The sequence below is a fragment of the Artemia sp. Qi Xiang Cuo genome, chromosome 9 (genome assembly GCF_049724085.1).
Source record: "Artemia sp. Qi Xiang Cuo chromosome 9, ASM4972408v1, whole genome shotgun sequence".
In the NCBI taxonomy this organism is placed as follows: domain Eukaryota; kingdom Metazoa; phylum Arthropoda; class Branchiopoda; order Anostraca; family Artemiidae; genus Artemia; species Artemia sp. Qi Xiang Cuo.
Window position 1 is genome coordinate 15,372,885 of NC_142802.1, and position 25,070 is coordinate 15,397,954.

At 35.1% G+C, this 25,070-nt stretch overlaps 1 protein-coding gene across 1 annotated transcript in view; it reads left to right on the top strand.

Moving 5' to 3' along the window:
* LOC148948355 (uncharacterized) overlaps positions 1-25,070 on the top strand; it is a 100,491-nt gene that overhangs the window by 64,641 nt on the left and 10,780 nt on the right. Inside the window, exons 4-7 of the mRNA XM_089094305.1 lie at positions 3,309-6,365; positions 9,885-10,022; positions 19,916-20,124; positions 22,424-22,569. Of these exons, the coding sequence (XP_088950431.1) occupies positions 3,309-6,365; positions 9,885-10,022; positions 19,916-20,124; positions 22,424-22,569 (3,550 nt within the window). The remainder of the gene's footprint in view (positions 1-3,308; positions 6,366-9,884; positions 10,023-19,915; positions 20,125-22,423; positions 22,570-25,070) is intronic.

The following is a 25,070-nucleotide window of genomic DNA, read 5'->3' on the forward strand; positions in this document are numbered from 1 at the left end:
TAGGCATAGAAACATCAAACAAGTTGACCAACAAACAGAACAGAACTATGAAACAACATCAAACCACATAACCAAAAAACAATATAACCATCAAACCATACAACCATCAACAAACAGAACAGAACTATGAAACAACATCAAACCACATAAACATCAAACCATATAACCATCAAACAATATAACCATCAAACAGGTCTAGAAAGAGGTGTGGTCTTGTACGTACAAGGATTCTAGGCATCTGATTGGTCTAGAAAAAACACTTTTACCAAGGACATTAAATCTCGTCCTGGCTTTTACCAAGGACATTAAATCTCTTCAATGCCCATATATGGATGTTCGACCAGAAATTAGAGATGGGTTCCTACTAACAGTTAGTATAACTAATGACGCTTAGAATATTAAGGTGAAACTTTTAGGAAGTGTTTAGAGGAGTTTCAATTAAACGAAAAAACTGTATGCATGCAACTTTTCAAAAAGGCATAAAAGCAATATCTTAGACAGCACCACCTTATACTAACTAGAAACATCATCGAAACGTTTAAAGGAGCTAATTTGATTCAAGATTAAAAGTTCTAGAGTCCTTTCTAAGAGTAATCAGCCCGTCTGTCAATCTGATTTATTTCTCAAACACATCCAGTCAAAATTTTGAGACAACTATTTTTTTCAGCATAGTAGAACGGTCCACCAACTATGTCTTTAGGATTGATCACGTCAACCCCCCACAATTTTGCAACTGACTTATTATGCTATGTAGCTAAATGGTACTTTAAAACTAAATCAAAAGGCATTGTGGTTGCGGTTGCCAATAAGACACTTCAGCAATATATCGAGAACGACTGGCGGTATTAAGTTGAAGCTTTCGGGGTTACTAATATTACTACTTCTGCTCTTACAGTTAAAATATATAAATAGAGTGTAAGTGTATCCACGTTGTCAAAGAGCATAGATAGAATCTTTTTGGAATGATATTAAGTTCTGTTTTTTCAGGTAACTTGAGGAGGTATAAAATTAAATTAAAAAATATTATTTGTGTCAGGATAAAAAAGTGTTGAAAAAGTTTCTCCCTGCATACAAATAGCACGCCAAACTATGGATTCTTATAGAAAAAAAAACCCGAAAAGATATAATTATTTTCATGAAAATGACTATGTCAATAAAAAACGAACAGAAATTAATTAAAATAAAAGTTTTTCCACAAGACAAGTTTTCAAAGAAAAGTAAAGAGCTCGACTAAGCCAAAAATGGGCAGAAATGAAGTCAAATAATCGTCCAAGCGCAAAACTACTACAAATCACTATCAACAAATAAATGAAACTAAAAACGAACAGAAATTAGAATAGCTAGCCGAGTCAAACTCGAAACGAGAAAAAATAACATTAGTAGGGCTGATAACCCCCATGCCATCTCAAGACCAGGACATAATTTGTGCTTTACTGAAAACAAAATACGTTCAAATTTTTTTCACTTTTTTTACTTAAATAAATACAAAAAATTTTAAGACTTTAAGGAATAAACATCCGTATAAGTATATTAAACTGACAGACCATGGTCATTTTTTTTTTTTAGTAAAGTCTAAAGTATGTTCTGGTCTTGAGAAGGCATGGGGGTTGCCAGCCCTAGCGATGTGAATTTTGCTCGTTTTGAGTTTGACTCGGCTATTTATTGTAATTTCTTTTTGAGTTTCATTTATTTGTTGGTAGTGATTGTGGTAGTTTTGCGCTTGGAAGATTATTCGACTTTATTTCTACCCATTTTTGGCTTAATTGAGCTCTTTACCTCTCTTTTAAAAACCTATTCTGTGGAAAATATTTTTAAACAATATAAATATAATGCAGCGTCCTTCAAACAGGGGGGAGGGGGAGCTGGAGCTCAGTCTCCGTTTAACGAAGTTTCAATCTCCGCTGAAACCTCGTTGATCGAGCTTTCAGTTGAACAAGGTTGAGTTGCACGCGGGTTGAGCTGAAATGGTTGAGTTAAATGGGGGTTCAGTTGAACAAGGGCTCAGTTAAATGGGTTTAGTTGCAATTTTATAGCTAGCTACTCTTCAGTTCTTGATAATGGAACTGTTACTCGAGTCTCTACAAAGTGCTGTGGCTAGCGAATCCTCCCCCAGTAAGGCTTCCACTAAAGGACCTTATTTTATATTCAAATGTTTTTTTTTCTGTCTGTTTAAAGTGTTATCCAACAATTTGAATTTGCTTTTCTTTGAAAAAAAAGGTAGCAAAATTTGTAAAACCTACGTTTAATGCACAAATTGGGAAAAGCGTATATATTTCGGACAAAACCTCCCATAAGCTGTAATTAGAGTAAAGAGAAGTATAAAAAATAGCGAAAACCCGAGAAAGATACACTACGAAAGACTACGAGGAAAAAAACCTGAATAAACAAAGCGAATAAAATAACCATCGAAGTAATATCCAAAGGGGGAGTGGGCGGGGGTTGCCAACACGCCAAGAAAAGTCTGTTTTCGGGCCGCTATTTATAATATTTTTTCGAAACGAGTATTTCAGACCAAATCGTGGATGGTGGGGGGTCGTTGAATTAGGCCAACCCGTAGTTTGCAGGTAAAGTGACATTTGTCAAGGACTTATTCCATATCTAGGTTTCACCTGCTACTGTAATCTGTAATTTTTTTTTTTTTTTTTTTTTTTTTTTTTTTTTTTTTTTTTTGTAACTTGCGTCTTGTAAAACTAGGAAAATACCAAAGAATGTTTTTATAAGAGTCATGAGAATTATCTGTCCCCCTATATCACCTCCTTTTCATGATCTCAGCTTGTGAACTCCTCCTCCACCTTTCTTACCTTCTCTCTCTATCTCTTTTTTTCTCTCTATCATTCTTGTCACTAATTAAAAACAATTCCCATCCAGAAACAATTTGCAGATCTATTTATTGCACCTTTTAAAAATTAATACATCTTGGATGCTCAGAATCCCACTTGTGCGATAGTTTCAAGGGATATATGATGTAATTCTTTTCAATGAGTTTTTTTTTCTGTTTTTTTTTTTGTGTGTGTGTGTGTGTGTCTGGTAATACTGAATGGTATGGGATATTTTCTGTATTCATTTTGAGTTTTTTTCCTTTGCTGTTTTCATTGAAGTTGGAAGCCAAAACAAAATATTCTGTTTTCTACTTAAGCTAATTTCTTTTAAAATAATAGAACAACCGTAGTAATGCTTGTCACCAATTTTTTTTTTCTTTTATTCTTTTCAGTCCCTTCACTTTTATCAACATTTGTCTATAATATATTAATTTATTTGTCATATTTTATTGTGATCTTTTTCAAGTTTATTTTTCCATGGTACTGTAGGCTGACCGACTAAAAAGCACATCAAAGAGGCCTCTGGCAACTGACACTTTCAAGAAAAGACCCCAAAAAACTTGTCTTCAAGTAGTATCCTTGCCCAAGCTGAAGACTTTGTCTCCTCGAAAGACATCTCCTCAAAAGGCTACGTCTATGTCTGCTTTTCATACCACACCCACAAAACTCCACCTTCCTGTGACCACAAACAGAAACAGAGTGCCTATTCAAGCAGAAGAATTGATTTTCACTAAAAGCTTGCGCTCTTATACCCCAAATAAGAAGCATGTTTCTTTATCTTCTACCCCGAAGCAGAAGCTGGAAAGTATTCCGAGAGTAAAACCGAATGTATTCATGCTTGAAATGCCTACTCAGTCTACTAAAGAGCTGTACAACATTTTTCACTGTGATGCAACAAAAAATCCTCTAGTTTTGGGTCGTAGTGATGGCTTTCTTGCTACTTCTAGTCAGAAAGAGTTAAATCAAGAGCCCTGTCGACCTCGTCATGAGTCCAATGGATTATCTACCAATGAATACCTTCGTCGTGACGAAGAGATCCAAAAACTGCAATCCGAAAATCAAGAATCTGGCTATAGTCGTATTCATAGCATAGTAGAAGAAAAAGTTTGTGTGCAAGTTTCTTCCATTACGGTTAGTAAAACAGGAAGTAAAAATGTAGATAGTGATAGTAACTTTTCTGTTGAGATCAAAAAGATGGAAAAAGTGCTTCATGCTTTCAAGCAAAAGTTTGTGCAAAAACAGAAATTTCACAAAAACAGACAAGTAAACCCAAAAGATATTTGTGACGAGAAAGAATTATTTCAAGCGAATAATGACATAGAAAGGGTTAAAGATATAAACCACCCGTTTTTCTGCACTGAGCTCTGTACAGAAATGGGCGACCCAGATAAAAAGGACATAGATGTGAAACTAAACGACTATGTACAGCCTTCTCTAAGTTTACAAGAAGAAGATGTAAATGCACCCGAATCAGGTAGAGATATTGTTGACCAAAAGAGTGAAATAAAATTACTAAAGATCCAAGAAACAAAGAATCAGAATGCTTCAAGTGAAAATATTGCGTGTAAGGCTGCTACAGAAAAAAGCTCAGTCATCAACGATATTAACAATATCCTAGATGCAATAAAACGCTCATCTTCTTCTTTAGATATGTCTACTGATGCAGAAAATACTCTTCCTGAGGACAACATATCTGCAAAAGTTTCGCTCCTTAAAAGGGACCTCAAATCGTTTAGTTCAATTGATTGCTCTGTCAACACTGAAAAATTCAAATTAAACGATCAAAGAAAGTCAGAGGATAGTGTATTGTTGGACAATGTTGTGAACTCAAATGATTACCCCCAAATTTCAAAAGATTTTTGTACTCCATATTCATTATGTGGAATACGAAGTGATACGGCTGGCAAACAAGTGGCTAAAGAGAATCTTGTGACAAACATTTCTCCAAGACGTAAATTAGAAACCACTCTCAATAGACCTAGTTCGGTAGACTTAGTTGCTGAAGAAGTTGAATTAAACAATATTAGCAATCAGCGTCCCGAGAATAGTATTTTACTGGACAGTGTTACTGTACCTAATGGCTATCTCCAAGTGTCAAAAGAATTTCGTGTTTCTGATTCACCAAATACATCCAAAAGTAGTGTTATTGACCAGCAAGCAGCCCAAGGGAATTTCATTAATAAACTATCTCAAATAAACGAAAGAGAAAGCAGTACCAAGCCACTTACTTCGGTGGATGGCTCTTTAACCATTAAAAAAACTGGATCCAACAGCGTCAGTAATAAAGAGCGACCAGAGGATGATGTTTCATTCGACAAGACTCAAATACCGAATAATTATTCCCGATTTCCTGCTTCATGTTCATCAAACGAATTAAAAAATAGTTTAGTTGACCAGGAAGCAGCTGAACAGAAAATAATTATAAGTCAGTCCCTAGTAAATGAAGAACAAATTGTTATGGATAATATGTTGGATGTGAATTTTGACAGTTGTAGTTTATCTATTGAAGAAGAAGACGAAAAACAAAAAGAAGCAGAACAAAAAAGAAAGATCGTCACTCTTGACAAAACGCTTTCAACTGTACGTAAAAATTCATTACTATTTAATGATGAAAGTACAAAATTATCAATAGGGACTACAATATCTGAAGGCCCATTGGAAAGCATTATTCAAAATTATACAAATACGTTCTTTGATGTACAACCTATTTATTCAAATAGAGATGACAGTTATTCGTCAGATTTTGACGAAAATACAAGTAGAGGGTTAAGTAGCTTGTCACTTTCCACAATTTCACAAGTTGATACAGAAAGACTTCCAGTAAGCAGATCGACATCACCCGATTTAGCACCGTCTAGCATTAAATCTGGGTCTTGCTCAAGAAAAACGATTTTAGTATCTTCTCCTATGAAGGATTTGACCTCTGGATCTAGAAGAAAAAGAAATTTGAGTCGTAGAAGTTTGACGGCGAAAAGAAATCAAAATAATATATCTTGCAGTGTAAGTGATTTCGATGCAATAAACGCAGCTCATGAGCTAAAAACTACATCTTTGAAACTTCCCACTCAAGAAGATGTTTCAAGGGTAGGAAATACTGCTGCAAGCTCTCAATCTAACCACGCTGTTACATATTTAAAGAATAAGGATCTCCAGGATAGAGTTAAAAATAATAAATTGTCTTCGATCACTAAAGGCAGTGAGAAGTTTGCCATCAGCAATGAGAGGAGTCGTTTTTCTGTCAATTCTTCTGACACAAAACACATAAAAGGTGCAGATGACGTTTGTGGATTAGTGCCCAACCAACCTCAAATCAACTATGTTGCGGTTCAAAATTATTCTCCTTTAGTTATCGGCCGTTCCAGATTACATAGTGATTATAATCAAAATTGGAGTAACGTCTTGCAAGATATCGCAACGCAAATGCCATCTAGAAGAAACAGTTCAACGAATGTTGCAGTTCAAGCGGATATGCAAGAGGATTGCAGGCTTAATTTTGCAGTTAAACAAATACTAGATGCGTCACAGAGGGTCGAAAAAGCTGCTAGAGTAAGTGCTCTTTTTTTTTCAATGTATGTTTACATGCTTATAGACTAACTCTTTGTTGAAAAACAAGCGTATGATATTTCCTTCTTAAATTTATTATGGCTGCGTGTCACTTTTTTACTGCCCTTGGGTTTCTGATTTAACTCTAGTTCGAAGCCCCCTTTTCATTAAAAAAAAAAACTGGAATGATTGCAAAATTATAGCCTCATTAATATTGTTTTCGATAGGGGGAATCCCCCAAAATTTTCAGATAGACATGATTCTCTCCTCCCCTCCCAAAAAACCTTTCAGAAAATATGGGAAAAATCCCACCTAACAATCCACGTTTTGTATTTTCAGCACATGGTCAAATCTTCCAATAACCGTTGGATACTTCAATAATGTTCGACAGTATTATTGTTCGAAAGCTAGCAGACCCTTTTATATAAGTTGAGAGAATTATTAATTTTAATAATTAATTGAGAGAATTAATCTGGCATAAAATGGTGAAATTCAAACTGAATTTGTAATCAATAAATGGTCAAGTTGCAATTTTGGTTGCTTCAGTGTTCAAGTCCTAAATTCAGTGTTGTAAAGTAGACTAACCGCAGGCACTTCAGGGGGAGGATAATTTCGTTTGTATTTCCTCCTAGACTCTTGAGTATATGATGACATCCCAGTCCACGCTATAAGTAGTGTCCAGGGCCACGCAATCAACAAATGGCATTATATATTCTTCACTCTTTACAAAATAGAGATAGTAGTGTGTAGTTCTTTTTTTCACTATGGCACCGTATTTTAAATGAGCCTCTGTTCTGTTCATCCTAAAAACTAATCGTTACACATACCTTAGCCCTCCAAACTATGGATCTGTTCGGTTTCAATTGAGTACAGTATGTTAAGAACTTAAAGGAGCTTGAGAAAGAAGTTGATCATAAGATTTATAACATTAAAGAAAAGTTTAACGCAAATAACTGTTGTTTTCTTAATTATGTTTTGGGTAATGTTTTTCTTTCTGTCCATGTTTCGTGTGTAAAGCCCAGCTGGCTTTCGCTAAGAGTGCTGGATATAAGTCTGAGTTAGGTGTAAAGCGTCAGTTGATGCCTTTTGGGTTACCATAATCGAATTGCTGGTAATATCTTCATTATACTATGGAATAACATTAATTTTATATTTAATAAAATCCATCATTTGAAACATCTTTAATATACGACTAAAGATGTTAAAAAAATTAGCGCATCATCTGTTTTTGTGTATTTATATTCTTTGTGTATACCGGTCGAACAAAACTAATCTACATTTCCACTTTTTTTTTAATCAACAAAATATTCATATATACTAAACGCTCTCTTGGAGCTTAATCCTTTCCCCCTGGAAAAATTCCTCGGATCCATCACTCCTTTAGGGTTGGGACGGTGTCCACCTTTGGCTTGATTATACTAACTTATTTTTTTTCTTCTAGACAATGCAATAACCTGCAGTAGTTCATCTCCTGCTAGGCAGTCATTGAAAAGAAACCAATACAGGTGGTTTTCTAGGCCTAGTTTGTCAAGTCTAATTATACCTGTTTATCTGTTTAAAACGTGACTTACGATAGTAGCATTGGATACTGATGTTAATTTGCCGAAAGGGAAGAGATAACAGGATAATCACCCATTATGGGGTACTAGAATCCTTAAAAAAATCCAACAATAACCCTTCTAAAATCTTAAATGTAGGAAAAGAAGTCTTTTTTTTTGCCCAATGTTCGTCTTGGGTGAAAATGCTTTCCAAAATGAAAAAGCATCAATAGTGGTACACCTTTTATGAAGATGTATCTGTTTTTGTTTGTATTTATGCTTTTTTTTTTTTTTTTTTTTTTTTTTTTTTTTTTTTTTTTTTAGTTCTCCAGCATAAATGCAAAATCAGTACTACTGGATGTATAAATATTACACAAAAAGGTTTATTCAAGGTAGGGAAAGGATTTTGTGTAATTGTAATTGCACTGTTCAAGGAGAAATATGTTTGATACATTTGGCATATAACTCTGGTGCAAAAATAAATAAAAATAAAATACCACACACACATAACCACAATGTAAGCACAAAAAAGACATGAAAACACTCGTAATTCATAAACCTATAGGCTGTTTCGCTTTTACAATCGAGGAAGTCTCGCTGACAGAAATAAATGCGATCCCCCATACCCTTATTCATATAATAAAAAATCTTTACGCATAGTTTCTCTAGATTTAATTTAAAACCTATCAGGGGTCAGTGGTGCTAATTCGCTTAAATATAAGGGGAGGGAAAGAGTATTTTCCCTTTTTTTAAAATGAAGATACAAGAAGGAAGGTATTTTCCAATTATAGCGGTCAATTCCCCTCCAATTGGCATCCCTGATAAGTACAAAGGTTGAAAGATTTTATTCTAATGCTGGGCTGCTTATAATAAGTTTCAATAGGTTTTACGAATGACAAAAATAGAACCAAGCACAAAATAACATATCCACATATGTTGAACGACCTCTATAAAAATCACAAGATGCATCCCAAGACGTGTTCAGAGTAGCTTATCTTATATACAAAACTCAGAATTTTGGTAAAAAAAAAAGTGCTTACTCTTTTCTTTGGCTGGTTTGTCAATGAAAAAATATAGACTTATTAATGGTTAGTTAGGCTCATACGAAGGGCGATATCAGGGTTGTGGCCTCCCAAAAATGTTGATATTTCTGTAATATTCCCTCTAATATCCACCATTTTCCGTATGATCTATATTTTATGAAGTTGTGTCTCGCTCCTAAATACGTGCCACCTCGAGGCTAAAATCTTGCGTACGTACCTTGTGGGGGTTCTGGATTTTTTTTATACCAAAACAAGTTCAAAGCTTGATTGTGATATATCATCACCGTAAGAGATCAATTCAGTGAAAAATGCCTTGCCTCTAAACTCCCTAAAATTAGAATCCCCTAAATTGTTGTGAATCGGTGCCTCTGAACTAAGCAAAGGAAAAATAAAATTACTATAATTCAATTCCAGCCCAGGATAATAACATGTTGAGTTGAATACTATCACTCTTGGCATTGTCCTTCTTATTTCAATTGGCACGTTCTGTTAAATGGCGTTAAGCAAGGTGGTTAATTAATAACATCAAGAAAGGTGTCTAATTAATTTAGCAATCGCTTCATACAAATTTGATTAGCTCAGTCACTTATCAGTACACCCAATTTTCTCAAAGAAACCACTTTCTTTTTTGGTTATGGCCTAATTACCATCTAAATACCATCTGTTCCAAGTATTTTGTGTTCACGGGTCTTTAATTTTAGTCAACAGACGAATTAGGACAAATATATTAAGGTGGCTGGAACGGGGAAACGAATATTCTCAAAGGCATTACCTATTTAGATTTTTTTTTTTTTTTACACCGGAAAATGGTAGTATGCTAATTTTCAAAAAAAAAATTACAGTGCCGTTTTCGAGAAAAATGTATATAGATATACATACTTATATATAATATATATGTAATATATGTATAAATATAACATACATATATTCAATTCTTGCAGGGCCTATTTCTTCTGCCTGATTTTCAGAGTAGCTGCACCTCTCTGCCATCTGTAACTGATGTTTCAGTTGAGTCTTCTGAAACCGGTTTGTTTGCTACAAAGCTTGAGATGCTTTTGGATCATCTCCCTTTAGAGCATGTAAGTTATGCCACTTCTCTATGAATGCGAGTAGTTATGATCCGTTGTATATAAAATGTGTCAAATAGAATGCCTGTGAGAACATATTAAAGCTCAATCATAAAATTGGTTCCATAAGATGATCCGTGTATATCTATCCTCTTTTTATCAGTATGAATATGTTAATTTGGGTTCACACAGGAGCAATACTCATTTTATCAAATTTAGTTGTTGATTTGAGAAATTTAATTAGTTTATTAAGCAATGTATTCAGTGTTTGTCGAGCAATAAATTTTACTTAATTTCTGGCAACTGTATAATTTTTCCTCAATTTTTTCACACAATAGCAACAACCATCTATATTGTTATTTATATTTTATGTAGCACGACATAAAAAATTATGGAACAGGCAATGCTTCTTGGACATACCAGCAATTAAAATTTCTCATTACTGTAATTCATATATATTACCAATCACAGCAATTTTTTCTGATTATGAACTTTAAATCCTGTGGAACTTGATTTAAAGTTCATTTAGTAAAAATAGCCCGTATTACTAAGCCAAATTTAAATTGTTGACCCATACAGTTACGCCGATTCCAAATATATGATTTGGACCAGGGTTGGAGGTAGATGCAAAAGTAAAACGGCATAAGAAAGTTCGTTTGCTTTTGCGATTAAGGGAAACTCTGGAGTGTTGGTAAAATCATACCATTGAATCCATCATACTGGTAAACCCTAACTCCAGGTTCAAATCGGGAAAAATCGCGATAGGTGATTTTCATGGTTAGCGTCAATAGGCAATTTCAACTGCTGCTATATTCTCATAAGTTTGCTTCTTAAGATTGTTACTGTTATAAAAAAAATAAACTATTCAACAATTGGCATGGCCGGTGCTGAGGTAAATTGCTAGAAAATTTGCTAATGAAAACAAACTTTTCCTGAACACGATAAATTGCTTGAGAACGAAGCTCAGAATTTCTTGGTGGGAAACTAAACTGCCTTAACAAGTGAATGTTGATTATGTGTGAACGCCTGTGTGAACCAAGAGTAACTCTGGATTACTTTATATCACAGTAAAAGTAGAGTTTATCACTAATATCACACTAGAGTTATCACGAATATCATAGGCAGTGCAATAGCGCTGCCTAAGTAAAGAACGACGTTGGCACAACGTGTTATTTTTTTTCTCCATGCCTGGACACTTCGTATCGAAGGAGTTGTCGTAGAAACTTCAAAAAGGGCTCATTCGATTGGAGATTTCAGTGGCTAGTGCCCTTTTTAATAGTCGAAAGTGATTGGAGGGCAACTAGCCCCCATCCCCCCCCACGCCCATCATTCCCCCAAACACATCCAATCAAGATTTTGAGATAGCCATTTTGTTCAGCGTAGTTGATTTTAAGAAAGAAAATATGTTTTTGAGGAGGATATTACCTCACACCCTCAGTAAACCGATTTTGAGTTCTGTCCTGGGGGTATACAAAAGCGATGTTGACACAATTGTCCATGTATTATTTTTTTCCTTAAGAACTGGGCACTTTGTATCGAAAAAGTTATAATAGAAACTTCAAAAAGAGTTCATTAAATTGGAAATTGGAGTGGCTTGTGCCCTTTTTAATAGTCAAAAGTGATTGGAAGGCAACTAACACCCCTTCCACGCCCATCATTTCCCGAAACACATCCAATCAAAATTTTAAGATAGCCATTTTGTTCAGCATAGTTGATTTCCAGATAGAAATTATGTTCTTGAGGAGGACACTCCCCCACAGCCTTCAGGGCAAGGGTTGTAAAATATGCCCTGTGGACATATAAGGTTTTTATAGAAGGCGTTGTCGTAAAAACTTCAAAAAAGGCTCGTTCGATTGGAAATTCAAAAGGCTAGTGCCCTTTTAATAGTCGAAAGTGATTAGAAGGCAACTAACACCCCTTCCACGCCCACCATTTCCCCAAACAATCCAATAAAAATTTTGAGATAGCCATTTTATTCACCGTAGTTTTAGGTTATGGAAATTTGGTCTTTGAGGATGACAACCCCCCCCCCCCCACAGCCCTCAGGGCAGGGATTGTAAGTTATGCCCTAGGGGCATATAAGGTTTTAATAGAACACTTTGTCGTAGAAACTTCAAATAGGGCTCATTCGATTGGAAATTGAAATGGCTTGTGCCCTTTTTAATAGTCGAAAGTAATTGGGAGGCAACTAACACCCTTTCCACGCCCACCATTTCCCCAAACACATCCAATCAAAATTTTGAGATAGCCATTTTGTTCCACGCAGTTTAAAGTTCAGGAAATTATACCTTTGAGCAGGACACTCCCCCCGGAGTCTTCAGGGCAAGGGTTATAAGTTATGCCCTGGGGGCATATATGTTTCTATTGAAATCTTTGTCGTAGAAACTTCAAAAAGGGCTCATTCGATTGGAAATTCAAACCTCTACTGCTCTTTTTAATAGTCGAAACTGATTTGAGGGCAACTAACCCCCCTCTCACTTCCATCTTTTCCCCAAACACATCCAATTAAAATTTTGAGATAGCCATTTTGTTACACGCAGTTAAAAGTTCAGGAAATTAAACCTTTGAGCAGGACACTCCCACCACAGTCTTCAGGGCAAGGGTTATAGCTCATGCCCTGGGGGCATATAAGGTTTTTATTGAAATCTTTGTCATAGAAACTTGAAAAAGGGCTCATTCGATTGGAAATTCAAAGGCATTTTTAATAGTCGAAAGTTATTGGAGGGCAACTAACCACCCTCTCACGCCCACCTTTTCCCCAAACACATCCAATCAAAATTTTTAGATAGCCATTTTGTTTCACGCAGTTTAAAGTTCAGGTAATTATACCTTTGAGCAGAACACTCCCCCCATAGGCAAGGGTCATAAGTTATGCCCTGGGGGCATATAAGTTTTATTGAAATCTTTGTCGTAGAAACTTGAAAAAGAGCTCTTTCAATTGGAAATTCAAAGGGCTAGTGCCCTTTTTAATAGTCAAACGTGATTTGAGGGCAACTAACCCCCCTCTCACGCCCACCTTTTCCCCAAACACATCAAATAAAAATTTTTAGATAGCCATTTTATTCAATGTAGTTGAAAATTTTGTAAATTAGGTCTTTAAGGATGACAACTCCTCCCCCCCCCCCCACAAACCGCTGGGAAAGGGTTGTAAGTTATGCCCTGGGGGCATGTAAGGTTTTATAGAAAGCGATGTTGTAAAAACATCAAAAAGGGCTCATTCAATTGTAAATTGAAAGGACTGGTGCCTTTTTAATAGTCGAAAGTGATCGAAGGGTAACTAAACCCACTCTCACGCCCACCATTTCCCCAAACACATCCAATCAAAATTTTGAGATATCCATTTTGTTCAACGTAGTCGAAAGTTCTGGAAGTTAGGTATTTTAGGATGATAACCCCCTCAGAGCCCTCAGTGCAAGGGTTATAAGTTATGCCGTGGGGGCATATAAGGTTTATATAGAAGGTTGTTGTAGAAATTTCAAAAAGGGCTCATTTTTTGGAAATTGAAATTGCCCTTTATTAATAGTTGAAAGTGAGTGGAGAGTAATTGACCCCCCTCCCGCGCACACCATTTCCCAAAACATATTCAATCAAAGTTTAGAGATAGCCAATTTGTTCAACGTAGTTGAAAGTTCTGGAAATTATTTATTTAAGGATGACAAACCCCCAGAGCCCCCAGGGCAAATGTTGTAAGTTATGTCCTGGGGGCATATAAGGTTTTTATACTTATATTTGTTGTAAAAACTTCAGAAGGGGCTCATTCAATTGAGAATTGAGAAGGCTAGTGCCCTTTTTCATAGTCGAAAGTGATTGGAGGGCAACTAACCCCCTCTCACGCCCACCTTTTCCCCAAACACATCCAATCAAAATTTTTAGATAGCCATTTCGTTCCACGCAGTTTAAAGTTCAGGTAATTATACCTTTGAGCAGAACACTCCCCCCATAGGCAAGGGTCATAAGTTATGCCCTGGGGGCATATAAGTTTTATTGAAATCTTTGTCATAGAAACTTGAAAAAGAGCTCATTCAATTGGAAATTCAAAGGGCTAGTGCCCTTTTTAATAATCGAACGTGATTTGAGGGCAACTAACCCCCTCTCATGCCTACCATTTCCCGAAACACATCCAATAAAAATTTTTATATAGCCATTTTATTCAATATAGTTGAAAATTTTGGAAATTAGGTCTTTAAGGATGACACCCCCTCCCCCCCCCCCCCCCCACAAACCTCAGGGCAAGGGTTGTAAGTTATGCCCTGGGGGCATGTAAGGTTTTTATAGAAAGCGATGTTGTAAAAACATCAAAGAGGGCTAATTCAATTGGAAATTGAAAGGACTGGTGCTCTTTTAATAGTCGAAAGTGATCGAAGGGTAACTAACCCCCCTCTCATGCCCACCATTTCCCCAAACACATCCAATCAAAATTTTGAGATATCCATTTTGTTCAACGTAGTCGAAAGTTCTGGAAGTTAGGTATTTTAGGATGATAACCCCCTCAGAGCCCTCAGTGCAAGGGTTATAAGTTATGCCGTGGGGGCATATAAGGTTTATATAGAAGGTTGTTGTAGAAATTTCAAAAAGGGCTCATTTTTTGGAAATTGAAATTGCCCTTTATTAATAGTTGAAAGTGAGTGGAGAGTAATTGACCCCCCTCCCGCGCCCACCATTTCCTAAAACATATTCAATCAAAGTTTAGAGATAGCCAATTTGTTCAACGTAGTTGAAAGTTCTGGAAATTATTTATTTAAGGATGACAAACCCCCAGAGCCCCCAGGGCAAATGTTGTAAGTTATGTCCTGGGGGCATATAAGGTTTTTATACTTATATTTGTTGTAAAAACTTCAGAAGGGGCTCATTCAATTGAGAATTGAGAGGGCTAGTGCCCTTTTAATAGTCAAAAGTGATGGGAGGGTAAATAACCACCCTCTCACGCGCACCATTTCCCTAAACACATCCAATGAAAATTTTCAGATATCCATTGTGTTCAACGTAGTGGAAAGTTCTGGAAATTATATCTTTGAGTTTGATAACCCCCCCCCCAGCCCTCAGGGCAAGGGTTGTAAGTTAGGCCCTGGGGGCATATAAGGTTTTCTTGGAATCGTTGTCGTAGAAACTTCAAAAGGGCTCATTTGCTTGGAAATTGAAAGGGTTAATGTCTTTTTTAATAGTTGAAAGTGATGGGAGAGTGACTAACGCCCCTCTCACGCCCACCATTTTCCCAAAAACATCCAATAAAAATTTTGAGATAGCCATTTTGTTTAACGTAGCTGAAAGTTCTGGAATTTATGTCTTAGAGGATGACAACCACCCTCACAGCCCTTATGGTAAGGGTTGTAATTTATGCCCTGGGGGCATTTAAGGTGTTTATCGAAAGTGTTGTCGTAGAAACTCAAAAAGGGCATTTTCGATTGGAAATAGAAAGACCTAGTGCCCTTTTTAATCGTGTAAAGTGATTGGAAGGCTTGAAATTTTTGTAGTAAAGATCGGTGTTGGTATAATGTATGATTTGTTGTTGTTGTTGTTGTTTAGACCAGGACACTTCGTATCGAAGGAGTTGTCGTAGGAACTTTGAAAAGGGTTTATTCGATTGAAAATAGAAACGGCTGATGCCCTTTTTAATAGTCGAAAGTGATTGGTGGGCAACTAATCCCCTTCCCACGCCCACCCTCCCAATTTGCCGTTATTTTTAAAAACCAAATGTTGCCTTAAGATTAAATCAAAATGCACTGTGTTAATGCTAATTCCCAATTTAAAATTTAACCAAGTCAAAATAGAGTGAGTGTATCAAACCTATCAAAGAAAGTAAGTAGTTTTTTTCACGAATGGTGTCAATTTTTCCATTTCAGGTCAACTAGAGGAGGTAGGAAACGAAATTAAACACTACTATTTGTGTCCAGGTTTTTAAAAGGGTGTATGTTGTTAAAAATTGCTGAAAATTTCTCTCCAGCATACCAATAGCAAGTCAAATTATAAAGTTTTAAAAAAACGAAAAGATTTAAAGTATTATTTTCTTTTTCCCTGAAACGACTATGTCAATATAAAACGAACAGGAATTAATTAAAAAAAACTTTTTGCACAAAATAAGTTTTTCAAAGAAAAGTAAAGAACTCCATTAAACAAAACATGAGCAAAAATAAAATCAATTAATCTACGAAGCGTGAAACTACCGCAGATCAGCATCGATAAATAAATGAAACCCAAAACAAACAGAAATTACAATAAATAACCGATTCGAACTCAAAACGAGCAGAAATTAACAAAAGTTGGGTTCAAAACCCCTATGCCTTTCCAAGGCCAGAACATAATTTGCACTTCAGTGAAAAAAATAAAAATGAATGTGCATTGTCAGTTTAATATACATATACTGATATTTAGTAATCGAAATGGTAATATTATTTGATTTATTAAAGTTATAAAAGTAAGAACATTTATATTTTTTTTTTCAGTAAAGTGCAAATTATGTCTTGCCCCCTCCTCTATATTTTTGTAAATTGGCTTCCCTGAATTCGAAAGCTTAATTTGATGGGCTAGAGACTTGATACTATACAGCGTGGCTTATTAAGTTTGTTGTGCCGTGTTTAACAAAAAATGGATAAAATAATATTCTTCGGTGGAGTCAGCTAATGCATCTTTCAAGTGATTTGACGCTGCTAAGGATTTTGGTTTGCGCTGTTTTTTTTTTTTTTTTTTTTTAAGTTTCCTTCAGTCATTCAAGATAAAATTTGATGTATTACCTCAATCTCAATGTCGTATCCAGGGGGAGATGTTACGCCCCCCCCCCCCTGAAATTTCGTCCAACCTGTAAAAACGTAGCGAAATTGTAGATAAAATAATTTATGATGAATTTTTTTTAATTGTAAATCATCCCCCCGAACGAAAATCCTGGACACCCTTGCTCAGTCATGAGTCATTTTTTAAGCTGCCATATGGAATTTTCCATATCGTATACATGGGTTTTATATATAAGGTGTAGCGGAAGCTTCTCTGAAAAATTACGCATAGTTTCTGGCATTGGTTTGAATCTGAATCTTAAGAAAAGAAAAAAAAAAAAAAAAAAACAAACAAACACGAAAGAAACCGTACCTACTGTATCTGCTGTGAAATTTCTTCTTTTTTTGAAAGAAAAACACCGGTCTTTGCTTACCAGTCATTACTGTAATATCTAATCGATGTGTTAAAGTGTGCTAAGATAAGTTAACCTAGATATTCACTCTGGGTCAAAAGTTATCAGCAGAGAAAATATTAATTGTCAATACTGCTTCTTTATACTGTGATTACTTATAATGAGCGACTTATAGCTTACGATGCATGAAGTTCAAATCTTTTTAGGCTGACAGTGTGATTATACAGTAGATGGGATGAGGCTATATTTTTTCTAAAAAAATTTTGTTTTTGGGCCAAATTATCTGTATATGGGGTGTTTTATCATAATACTTCTCTCTGTGATTTCACCCTGGAGGGTGAAAATTACTTTGACTGTGTGCACCACTCTTAGAAAATCGCCACTCTTTGCTTATCAGTCTTCATGGCAACATCAATTATTGTGCTTAAAGTGTGTTCATAGGAGTAAATCTAGAAATCCACTCTGTGTCCAAAGTTATCAACAGAGGAAATATTAGTTGTCAATACTCCACCGTTGTACTGTGATAACTTATAACGAATTACTTATGGCATTTGATGCATACAATTCAAACTCTTTTAGGGTAACAGGATGATTATATGGTTGAGTTTGTTGAGTTATGGTTATATGGTTGTTATATGGTTGAGTTTTGTCAGGTGGGTTGAGTTTATAGTCCTTTGAAAATTGTTTTTTTATGGGACAGTAAAGAAGGAGCATAAGACTTAAGGCAAGAAGAAGTGAATCCTCTGTAAATACACAAGTATAGTTCAGCTTTAATGGAAGCACGTGGTGCTTGGACAAATAACATTTATTGCATGGTTCAAATCCAGTTTTGGTTTCCAACCTTTAGTGAATTAAGCAAATGTATATGTTTCACACTCAAAGGTCCCGCCATCTTGCAGGGGATCGTATAACAATAAAAAAGAAAATAAAATTTTCAGAATATTACCATGCATCTGTAGACTAAAGAACAGATTTGGACATTTTTTCGGAAACATAATCTATCCGTTTCCTTCAAAAATGAAACGCAATGAAAAGTTTACCCCCCCCCCCAAAAAAAATGATTTTTTGACTCGTAAAAACGTTACAAAAATGGATAGAAACAAATTTTGTATGTGTTTTTTGAGTTTTTTGTGTACCCTCAACCAGTGGGTTGAGTTTACAGTCCTTCAAAAAATCGTTGTTTTATGGGACAAATTATTTGTATTTAGGGGGTTTCATCATAATACTTCTCTCTGTGATCATCTCCATCGATTGTAAAAATTACATTGACTCGAAACAATAATGGCTAATTCTTTTAAATATTAAATAGACTCTTTGAATATTTAAATATATGAAAATTAAATATTTAAATATTAAATATATTTTAAATATTTAAATAGACTCTCACAAAGACTTTATGTTTCTAAACTCTAACTGTGTGTAAAATTACATTGTTGTTTTTTTTTCTTGTTTCTTTCTATACCATTTACATACCTTTCCTTTTTAGATTTTTTAATTTTTGCATTATCCTTTTATATTAAGGTGTATGAAGGTTGACTAAAGCTGTGTTATTTCGAATCTATATTGTTCTAAGGTCTCCGGATTCTCCCCTCCCGTTGTGGAACCCTTAATTCAGCCCGGGTAGTCACCCGTTCTTTTTGACATGTTTTTAGTGGCATTATAGTGTTTGTCATATTATTTTTAAGCAAAATGCAACACAATTAAGAAAGAACAGATGTAATTCTTGGCGTTTTTTTTTTTTGTTTTATCTTTGTATACCCTTCCTTTCTTTTCTAGATTTTTTAATTTTTGTATTGTCCTTTTATATTAAGGTGTATGAAGGTTTACTAAAGCTGTGTTATTTCGACTCTATATTATTCTAAAGTCTCTGGATTCTGCCCTCCCGGTATGAAACCCTAATCTCAGCCCTGGTAGTCATCCCTGATTGGGGATAGGGTTTTAGCGGCATTATAGTCTATGTTATGATATTTGTATGTCCACCACAACATAGTTAGCACAGAATAGATATAGTTTTTAGTGTTTTATTTGTTCTTTTTATGTTATTCCTTTCCTATTTAGATTTTTTTTTTCCTTTTTGTATTATGTTTTTATTTTAAGGTGTCTGAAGATTGGCTAAAATGTTGTTATTTGGGATATTCTAAGGTCGCTGGATTCTCCCTTCCCGGTGTTAAACTCTTACCTTGACCCTGGCAGTCAAACCTGCTTGTGGATATGGTTTTAACGGCATTAGGGTCTATATTATGATATTTATGTGTACAGTGCAATGCAACTAAGAAAGAACATATGTAAACTTTCATTTCATTACTTATTAGACTTCTTATGCGACATATCATTCAGTGTAAAAATCGCTTTTTAGACATATTTTCTTTGATATTTGAAGAAAGTCAGTGAGATAGGTCGATGGAACTTAATGAAATTATCTGGAAATGACCTTGATTCGACCTTGACATCGATTGTAGAAAATTGCATTCACCGGGGTCTACTACTTCCTTCAAAATGTTGAAGAAAGTTCGTCCAAAAAGGGAATTTTTTTTTACCCTACTTATTATTTATGATTTTAATTGCTTATTGCGCTATTAGTTATTTACTTACTATTAGTTTTTAACATGTTGTATGTTATTCATTATTTACTTATATTTCCTTCAATTAAAAATGGATAGTTTTTCTACGAATTATTCAGTAACTATTATATTGTTGATTTACTATATTATTTAGTATATTTCATATTATTTACTGTGTATTATAATATCTAGTTATTGTATTATTTATTTTCTTGTTGTACTTTAAGGGTCAGCTGATTCGTGAAGAGATCCGACAGCATTTACTATTGCTTCAGTATGAATGGTCAACCAAAAAGAATTTGGCCAAAGATGAGTTGAAGTCGATCAAAATGGATATGGCAAGAGTACGAAATAATTTAGAATCAGCGAATGAGTTGCAAAGTCGTCGAAAGTCAATTTTATTAGAATTGCAGAACGAGAAGGATAATTTAAAAAGGTGAATTTATTTACGTTGCTTAAATCTGACCAAATCTGGATTCAAATCCAAGAAAACTGAATAAGAAATTGGTTACTTTTTGACGGATATCTAATATTAGTATTTTTTTTTTACGTCAACACAGACACGTCAAAATTAAAACAATTAAAAATTAACAATTAACAAAATTTAAAGTTTTAAAATCTGGAAACACCTCCATATTAGCTAAAAATAAAAGTAGAAAGCAAACCCCTTATACAATTATTAATAGAAATAAAAAGGGAGTCAATAACTTGAAAATAATTTATTCTGGAAGATGCACTTATGTCATAAGCAAGTCTTGTACCGATGTTTTTACTGGATTTTCAAGAGCCACGAACCAGTCGGTCAAAAACACGTAGGGCTCACTTCGTCATGCCAGTTCTTTATTTCTGCAGTTCCAGTTCCTTCTTTCTACAGTTCCAGTTCTTTATTTCTGCAGTTCCAGTTCCTTCTTTCTACAGTTCCAGTTCTTTATTTCTGCAGTTCCAGTTCCTTCTTTCTACAGTTCCAGTTCTTTATTTCTGCAGTTCCAGTTCCTTCTTTCTACAGTTCCAGTTCTTTATTTCTCCACCCCGAAAAGCATCGAAGTGGTATCTATTGTCCTTTGTTTTTTACTGTGTGAAATACTACAATAAGGAACTTCTTAAAAATGCTGCGTAAAGTTTTGACAATTTATTTTTGTATTTATCCATTTTATTGTGTATTTCATTTTCTTGTCGGGTGACGTCCGCTGCTAGCTGTAGGCTATTAAGACAATAAAAGAATTTTATTACTATTATTATTAAGAGTTCTTTATTATCTACATAAAATCTCATGCTGGTGTCGAGGGCTACAAACTTTATTTCCCATATCAAAAACTTTGTTATAGCCTATATTTGAATATGGGCTAAGAGTAGGTTAAAGTGATAGCATGCATTGATGTCATAAAGGTGCAAGAAGGCAGGTTTGGTGCCAAGATCATGCCAAAGCAACAAAATTCGCAAGAATAGCACAAAAAAAAACAGTGACAAAAAAAACAAGTGAATAATATAATGTAATATAATATAAATAATAAGTGAAACGCTTAAAATAAAACTGAGTAAGTCCAATATCTTTAGAGAGTGAGGGAGTAGGATACAGAGCCCTTTAGACTATTCATTTCACTTCGTAAATATTGATTACGCACCTATATCCGTGAAAGGCTACCCCTCAAATATCATAATTTTCACCGGCTGTGGAAAATCTTCTTAGCCTCATTTAGAAATTAGAAGGAAAGGTGGGGTATTCCTGGTTTTGGCAAAACAGTAAAAAGAAAAGAATAGGCGAAACACTAAAGAATAGACGAAACATAAGAAACAAAACATAAAAATACATAAGAAACAGAAGAAGAGACGAAACATAGACAAAAGAATAGGCGATTATTTCAAATACATCCAAAGTACTAGGGACAAAATGTAGATTAGAGTAGAAATTGTCATGGAAAGCCAATTCATAGAAATGTAAACGTAGCGTCGAAAAACATTTGCTTTATTTGTTATACTACTACAACTACTACTTACTACTACTAACGACTCATTACAGAATCAAGCAGCTTGAGACCAACATAGCTTCGCGCACTCCTCGTTCACCCCAATCTGTTCAAACCTTGACTCTTTACTCCCTCTCATGAAGTGCCAATTTCCTCTAAATCTTTTTATGCCCTTTTGCAACCCCATTTGGAGACAGCCTCTTTCTCGTTTGGCACCTGATGGATAGGAAATCCATTTTCCCTCGTCCATAAAACATGACCTAGCCATCTTAACCTTTCTTTTGTTTTAACCATATTATTATCACTTCAAACTATCACTTTTGTTGCTGCAACCTCCTATGAGTGATTCTTTTTTAGGCAACACTGTCAAGTGTTACTGGTTAATATCTAAATTAGTTGAAATTAAGCATTGGCTTATTTGATAATATGCTTAATGTATAGATACTTATATACTTAATTAAATAAAAAAAATGGATGCAACTATCTAATAGTTATAATTTAAACTCGTTACACTTGGCATTATCAATTCCGTCTACCACTTTTGTTGTTGCTACCTCCTATGAGTGATTCTTTTTTAGGCAACACTGCCACGTGTTACTGGCTAATATCTAACTTAGCTGAAGTTAAGCATTGGCTTAGCTGAATATATGCTTAATAGTTATAATTTGTACTCGTTACACGTGGCAGTTGCTTAAAAGCATGTTTTTAATTATCTTGTTTGTTACCCAATCACTTCTACTTTTGTTACCATCTACGGATAACTCTTTTTAGGCAACACTGTAAGGTGATCGAGAGGATTAGACAGCTGGTTGTGAATCAATTGAGTAAAAAACGCAACAGTGACCTTGATGCATTTACTCGAAAATCTCAGTCTCTCAAATCTCACAACAGCACACTCGAATCCAATAAGCCTAATGGTAAGGTTTTGCAATTTATAAAGGTGGAACAAACTTTTGTTGGATTTTGAAAAATAGATTTACGACTGTAGTTGGCTACGTTTAAAGCGCTTAATTCCGGGCTTTCGAAGCTGAAGGCCGAAGTCAAAGTCTTAAGTATAGATGAGATTGACTGTCATAATTTGGTAATAGGAAGAAAGACTGGCTTTTCAGAAAAATTGTGATCTTGTTTTTGCAGGTCAGGGAAAATTTCATTATTAGATATATGCCCCGGGGTATGCCCTTAGAATATTCTTAGAACTTTTACCTCCACCCCTTCCCTACTTGGTAATTTCAAATATTCCGTAGACGCTTTTTCACATTGTAGCTTAACAAAAAAGAATCAAACTTTGCTTAGATCTTGCTTCTCCTGGACCGCAAGCCGTGGCAAAGGCTCAAGACTTAGCCTCATCCTGATCCAAACTATTCTTAAAAATCAAGATCGTTAAATTATGCAGGCAAGTAAAGAATTATAATATCTTATAACTTTGATCTTGGCATTTAGCTTCCTTTCGTAAGACTATATAGTGTTTAAAATAAAACTGCAGCTTTTTTTTTTGATAATAAGTAGCAGAGACGAAACATTTCTTCTGCTTTAGCTGTGAACGTGGTTGTAAATTCACCTCAAACTAGAAATCATTGTCATTTTTCTCATACTCGGGTGTCTACTGTTAAAGGCGTATGCGATTTATTGCTTTTTTTATGTGTTAACTATCAATCTAAATTCACTACAACCTATACCAACCATTCTTCTATCAGCAGCCGAGAGAATCATGCATGTTATTTCTTGCAACTGTAAGCAGTGTTCTGACTGCTGTGAGTGCACGAGCAGGTATCCGAGATTGTAGAAATTAAAAAATTCAAAAATTTTCAAGTATTAACAACTCTTCTACCTTATTACTTAAAAATGTTCATAAATAAATGGAAACAAAGAAATATTTGTATTGCCATAATACCTATGCCTAGATTCCAAGCCTTAAAGAATAATTTAGGTGTTAAATTAAATTCCCTACATCCCCTGCAGAAATTTGAACAGGATTCAAGTTTTGTCATTACTAATTTGAATTTCTTCTTAATAATCGTTAGAGGTAAGACAAAGGTTATAAGGATTAAAAAGTTTTTTTTTGTGTTCATTAACTTATTTTTGAAACTTTTCTTTGTATTTTCAATGGCTAGTGAAATATGGTCAAAGGAATGAAAATCGGTGTCACATTAAAGTATGTTCTGTTTATTAGGAAAAGTAGCGCAGGCCATGGCAACGTCTAAGACCAACTAGTGCCTTTAAAGGGAAGATATAACGTAATGGCATTGACGTCACAGTCACTTAGTCAAACACCTAGTCACCTGACTTACTCTAAATACCTGAAGGAAGAAACACACAGGATACAGTACCTGAAAAACTGCTTTATTTAGCGCTACATATCCATTTAGAACCACCTTCCTGTGGAGTTAATGTCTGTTTTCTTTAAAGGATAGGAATGAAATCAGAAATCATTTATTTAAAGACAGCTTTCATAGTCATAGATAAAAATCCCAAACTGAATGTCGCTGTCATTTACAAACCTAGTCCTAAGGCCTTTTGTTATAGGCACTGGTAAAAACGACACAAATGAATTTTTAAATCGATTAGTTCTGCAAGGCGCTGGCGCTAATTGTTCTTCTTTCTGGTATTAACTACTGAGTTGGCAGCAGGGGGTGGAAAAAGTCGGTGCTTTGGGCTAGCAAGGAGAAATTGCCCAAAACGCATTACCAACTGAAACTTGCGATCTCTAAGAGATTTAATCTTTAAAGATTCAAGAGCAGACTTATAATCTACAAATTTTTCTCCAAGGATGACTTTAACTGGTCTTTTTTGGACTCCTACCAGCACATCATCACTTAGATATTCAATATTATGAATCTGAGGCCCCCAAACGGGACATGCATTTTCTAATATGGGACGAATGTATGTTAGATATGCCGTTTCAGCTGATTTACTGTGAAACCCAAGCGGTGCATTGAAATCAAAGGACGTAATGCACAATTGCCTTTGTGGGCTAGCCCTCGGCATGAGCATTAAAGGAGCAATCGGCGCTGAAATTAACTCACAGGACTGTAGCTGACAATACAGGCAGAAACCAGGGAGCTGTGCAAACAAGATCTCGTTTCAGCGGATTAAATCTTACAATTTTGGTTGTGTTTTCATTGATCTGCAGACTATTTGTATTACATTCTCCTTTGAATTCTGTTGAAAGATCAGGGCTGAATTGGGGTATATCTTGGGTTGTATCTATTATAAACTTAAGAAGCTCAGATGGATCGTCTACGTATTTGAATCGGTCATCCATGTTTTCTATTACATAATTAATTACCGTAAGGAAAAAATAGAGCGGGCAATTTGGTGCCTTGAGGGGCTCCACATGTAATCTCTTTCCATTCAGAGTCAAGATCATCGGAAAAGAGAGCGTAGATTTGCTGGTATTGGGAACGTAGGAAATCAATAA